The 6176-nt window shown below is 34.9% G+C and overlaps 1 protein-coding gene across 1 annotated transcript in view; it reads left to right on the top strand.

Moving 5' to 3' along the window:
* The first annotated feature begins 369 nt into the window (after positions 1-369).
* Positions 370-6176, top strand: part of LOC101396761 (transmembrane serine protease 11D) — a 39543-nt gene continuing 33736 nt past the window's right edge. The window contains exons 1-3 of the mRNA XM_087434661.1: positions 370-442; positions 1152-1301; positions 3527-3645. Coding sequence (XP_087290787.1) covers positions 370-442; positions 1152-1301; positions 3527-3645 — 342 coding nt within the window. The remainder of the gene's footprint in view (positions 443-1151; positions 1302-3526; positions 3646-6176) is intronic.

Genomic DNA, 6176 nt, shown 5'->3' with positions numbered 1-6176 from the left:
ATCCTAATGTTAGCAAAACAAATAGGAAAAAATGAAAGACTATATTCTGGCTAAATGTAACTGCTTTTCAGCTTTAAAGCTTTTAAATGTAAAACACGCCCAGGAGTTAACACATGCAACAAATACTTATAAATATCATAAATATTTATGAACCACTTATATACAGCAGGCACCCTACAAAGTGTCAGAAACAGAAGCATTAATACCATCATGATCCTCAAGGTTTTCACAGCCTAGTGGATAACCTATTAATAGAAATATATACTTCGTAACACCTAACATAACCTCACTGATCTTCAAAACAGCCTTGTGAGGCAGGTACTATTATTCCCATTTTTCAGATGAAGAAAGTCTCAGATAAATGACGATATGATCTCTAAGCAAACAAGGGATAAAACAGGAATTCACACTCGGCTCTTCTGGCAACCTCCCCAATTTGAACGTGTGTAGTGCTGGGGAGGGAGGCAATGAAGAAGGGAGTAACGTAGGCTCTATGCCTAATATAATACCAGATACTGTATCAGTACACATCTATTGCCTTACACTGCAGTTGATGAATTTGTAGGGGAAAAAATGATAAATTACACAAATCCTCTGCTGTCGGTGCAGTTCTAATTCATTTCAGGTGCCTGCTGCTCTCCTGGATCTCAGCACTCAGCCTCTGGCCACATCCCCATTTTTAATAGTGTGGAGAATATTACAGTGAGGAATGCTACTGTTCTGACTCCCTCCACCCCTGCCCCCACCCAAAATGATCTCTCTTCCGTACATCCCTGGGGATGGTGCCCAGGAAAGGGAGCTTACTACAGTAGTGTCCACATAGGATCCTGGAAGGAGTTGTAGTAAAACAGAGAACATAGTCATTATTCTTGAGAACTGCATCAACTGGTAGAAGGGAAAGCAATTGCAAATCACAGATTTCCTTATTCTTCTGTCGAACCACCTAAATGTCAACATTTTTGTGTTGAACAAAAATTTGAAAGAAACACCATTAAGAAAAGTGTTGTTCAGTTCAGGTTCATTTGCAGGACTATATTCCTATCAAGAATTATTCAGTTTCCAATATAGAGAGCCATGTGTAAGCTAAGACACTTAGGAAGGCAGACAACGATCAGGAACACTGAAATGATGGCTTCTCTGAGTGAAATGAGTGGCTTTGATTTTTACTCTTGTTCTAAGGCCAGCACGGGTGCCATCGACCTCAAGATTCCTGAATCCATATGTAGTGTGTTTTGTTGTTGTCGCCGGGGTGCTGATCCTGGCGGTGACCATAACTCTACTTGTCTACTTTCTAGCTTTTGGTAAGTACCAGAATATTAAAAGTACCACTTTTCAGACTAAATAACTAAATATACTTTAGGATTAAAAGTTTGGCAGTCTCTCTTTTATTGCCTTTTATTTTTTAATATAACATAATCATATGTCTTATTTATATATCCCTAACTATATGCTCATGTCTATATTTTCCTTCAATCAATATTTTTTCTCTTCTCTTTTTTGGTCTTTTTTATTATACTAAATATTATTAGCCAGGCAAACATTATTCTAGCCAAAGAAAAAAACTGGATACTTTTCTGATGCTAGGATTTTCCCATTTTGTTTTTTCATTAATACTATGATTTCCTTCTTCATTTAATAACCTGATAAAATTGTAAAAGTGAAATTGCAAAGAACTTTAAGTTTAAACATTTAAAAGGTGAATGTGCCTAAGTATTTGTTAATTCATGATCTGTCTCCTGAAAACAGTATTAGGAGCAGAACAGTTATGATAGGAGATAAACTTGAAGTTAAGAAGCAGAAAGGGGTAAAAATAAACTTTAAAAAGTATTCTGTTCTTTTATTATTTGTTTCTCTTATTTTCTTGAATTTTTTATTATTAAATCACAAAAAAATAGGAAACAATGACAAGGTACAAATAATATAAAGAAGACATATACTCTGCTTATTCACAAACAACTTTCCTTAATATCGCAGTGAATATTCTTTCAGATGTTTTAATGCAGATAAAATGTGTCAAATTTCACTAAATAATATATGTTATAATCTGCTTTTTTCACTTAAAAATATACTTTGAGGTTATTTTTATTTTAGCTATAACTTTTAAATTATGTTTGGGGGCGTATGTATGACTGTGGAGAGAGAGAGAGAACATAATTTATTGTATGTCCTATTGTAAACAGGCAAAAATGCTTAACTATGTAAAGATTGAAAAACTCCCAATGATGCAATAAAATTACGAACATTAGAAAAAGCAGTAACTAGGAATAATCTTTTCAGCCAATTAAATTATATAGTTGTGGCTAAATTTTGCTTTTGACTACATTTTGCTATCAAATCACCTGGAGTCAATTATGTCTAAGGTGAATTACAGAAAAAGGAAAAAGAAACATCAAGTTCCAAGTTAAATTAATGAGTTTTTACTCTTAATGACACTGTATAGTCATGCATTGCTTAATCACATGACTATGTTCTGAGAAATGCATTCTTAGGTGATTTCGTCATTGTGCAAATGTCATACTTACACAAACCTAGATAGTATAGCCTACGTACACACTTAACCTATATGGTACTAATCTTGGATGTATGGTACTAATTATGGATCCACCATTGTATATGAAGTCCATCATTGACCCAAACATCATTATGCAGACGTGACTATATTGTCACACTTAAACACAAAGGGGAGAGCCTAGGTAAGTCCTCTTCAAACTATATCCCAGTGACCACTTATGGCCCTAGAAATACTTATCCCTCCACCACAAAGAACTACTTACCCTTTGCCCAGGATCTCCAACTCTTTCCTCTGACTGAGGTATTTCTCTGCATAAATTACATATACAAATGATCTAAGGGAAACAGAGATTTTTCCTGAGACAAATTATGTTATATTATGTCCATGTTCATAATATTTCTAAGATGAGTACAAGTATATTTTAAAGATTTTTATTTCCTTCACACAGCTGAGTATGTCCTCTGGAAGACCCTTTTTGATGGAAAAAATTCACATTGGACAACCAGATTACATATCTTGTCAGAAGACTTGTTTTCTAGCTTAATCCAGAAAGACTAATGACAATTACTAACTCCACCATAAAGAATATTATTTGAAATAATTTTTTAAACTATTCAGAATTACTTAGGGTTATTCCTTGATGATAAATGAGTAATAGCAAATTACAATCATTAATATTTCTTGAATGAATAAATCTGCAATCACAAATCTCCCTAAAATATAGTAAGAATGAAAATGATGATACTTTTGAACAATTTTTAATTTCTCAAATAATAATGCTGTTCTGATTTTTATACATCTTTAACAGTTCCAGTTTTGCCAATCTTTTTAAAAACTGATAGAAAAATCATAATTTTATTATAGTTACATTTATATTAAGTTTAGAGTTTTCTTTCTTTCAAAGCAAGTAAATTTTTTAAAATTGCATAATATAGCCTCTCATAATCCTAAATGTACTAAAGATTAAAGTACTTAGTAACATGAGACTGACTCTGCCTTTTCTTTGTTTTACAGATCAAAAATCTTACTTTTACCGTAGCAGCTTTCAAATCCTAAATGTTAAATATAGTGATCAGTTAAATTCACCAGCTACACAGGAATACAGGACTTTGAGTGGAAGAATTGAATCTATGGTAAGTTAATATTTTATCCATATTTATTTTATTCCATCAAATTTTATTCCATCATAAAATGAATATGATAATAAACCTAATATTTTGTGATATATTTGCAATTGCTAGATGCTCTGCATATTTCCCTCACTTGAATGGTGAAAGATGTGATTCTTTGTGCCTTTTCCAAGTTAATTTGCAGGTATCCTGGTTCTTACTCACATTTTAAGTTATGAGTGAAAAGTATTAGATGGATCATGAGTATATATGTATTTTCTATGGTTATGACTTCAAAGACTAGAAGTCTATTGTTTGTGCAAGTTAAGCATTTATTATTGCTCCCCTTGAGAATGCCGTTATAAATCCTTTCATGTTGCCTTCTTTCCTCTTTCTGTATTCAACTAAACACAGAGGTAGAAGATGTTAAAAGGTATGTTTGCATGTCAATAATACCATAGTTTGGACATCACACCAAAATATGTTCAACGATAGACATAGAAAATATACAAAGGAAACTTGGATTTTCCCTTGAAGAGGCCAACAGGCTGCCTACCAACAACCTCACAAGTGGACCCTTAGCATTTGTTCATCACCACTAACCAGGTCTGCCTGAGTCAGAGTTGACCAGTCTCACGGTTGCTCACTTACTCTTACGTTTTTTAAGAGTCCTAAGAATATAAATTAATCCAATGGTTCCAAAATTTTAGCATGTAACAGAATCACCTGGAAGGTTTGTTACAACACAGATTTCTGGGCCCCCATGTCAGAGTTTCTGATTCAGTAAGTCTAGGGTAGCCCCAAGAATTTGCATTTCTAACAAGCTCCCAGGTGATGCTGATGCTAATTGTCCATGGACCACACTTCAGGAACCACTGAGTTAATCTATAATGAGAGCTATCATGGCTGGGGGACTGAATCATCTGCTGATCTAACATTTTTCCTCAGAGGAAAAATTCACTGGAAGCCAAGTTATGAGCCAACTGCTTGCTGAGCATGGAATTAGAGCAAGGGAAGTTAGGTGTATCATTTAAATGTTTAATGAGATCAGAATAAACAGCTGAATCAGAATGATTTGGGAAGAGAATCTAGGCCAGGAGGCAGACGTAGGGTTAACATTGAACAAGATCAGTTTATCATGTCAGAAGTGGGAGCCTCCTGTCCCTGCAATAAAGTTATTAAGCATCAATCCTGCCAAATGCTGTGGATGTACAAAAACGGAGTAGATAGTGGATCCTGCACTTGTAGAGCTTAGGCTAACATGGAAGATTAAACAAGCCTACAGATACTTACAAAACAAGATATATAGTGAGTATGTGACATGAGAGCAACGCAGACATAAGTTTGTGGTAAGAGGATAAATTATATTCAATCAAGGAAATCAGAGATGGCTTCTTAAAAAAGATGACTTTTCAGGTTGGCTGTAAGAATGAGTAGGGCACACTACAGCCAAAACATAAGCCAAGGCGTAGAGGGGAGAAGGCGCTTAGCTAACAAGTTTGGACTTTATTTTGTAGGCAAAGTCTTGAGCTGGAGGCAACATGATGGAACCAGCTCCGACAGATTCATGTCCAGAAATGTAAAAATTAGATTATAAAGAGAAGAGCCTGCCCACAGTAAGACTAGCTAGATGCTTATAACAGCGGTCCAGAAAAGAGCCAAGGAGCTAAGAGCTTGAATTAGGCAATATTCCAGAAAATGTGGAATTGCAAATAAAACTTCCATCTTAGGCCCACCAAAGCAACTCTTCTCCCCAACTTACTACTTTCTTCTCCCAACCGGTTCTGAAAAATCAACATAAATATTTAGTTATATCATTTGTATCATGAGATAGCATTGTTTGAACTTCAAACCAATGGATATTTTTAAATTTCTTGAAGAAGCTACTAGAGATATAGACCTCAGGAGGCCAGTCTGAGGACAGCTCATTTTATTGAGCTTCACTTTATTGTGCTTCGTAGATATTGCAATTTTTACAAATTGAAGTTTTGTGGCAACACTGTGTTGAGCAAGTCTATTGGCACTATTTTTCCGACATCATTTGCTCACTTCATATCTCTGTGTCACATTTTGGTAGTTATTGTAATATTTCAAACTTTTTCATTATTATTATATTTGCTATGATGATCTGTATCAGTGATCTTTGATGTCCTTATTGTAATTGTTTTGGAGCACCACAAACTGTGCCCATATGAGACGGTGAACTTAATGGATAAATGTTGTGTGTATTCTGACTGCTCCATTGACTAGCTGTTCTCCTATCTCTTTCCCTCTCCTTGGGCCTCCCTATTCTTTGAGACAAAAATATTGAAATTTGGCCAATTAATAACCCTACAATGGCGTCTAAGTGTTCAAGTGAAAGGAAGAGTTGCACATCTCTCATTTGAAATCAAAAGCTAGAAACGATTAAGCTTAGTGAGGAAGGCATGTCAAAAGCCGAGATAGGCTGAAAGCTAACTCTCTTGTGCCAAACAGTTAGCCAAGTGGTGAATGCAAAGGAAAAGTTCTTGAAGGAAATTAAAAGTGCTACTCCACTGAACACACAAATGATAAGA

Source organism: Ceratotherium simum, chromosome 8 (assembly GCF_057802395.1).
Source record: "Ceratotherium simum simum isolate JZ-2026a chromosome 8, ASM5780239v1, whole genome shotgun sequence".
NCBI classification, from domain to species: Eukaryota; Metazoa; Chordata; class Mammalia; order Perissodactyla; family Rhinocerotidae; genus Ceratotherium; species Ceratotherium simum.
This window is presented reverse-complemented; position numbering and strand designations above follow the sequence as displayed.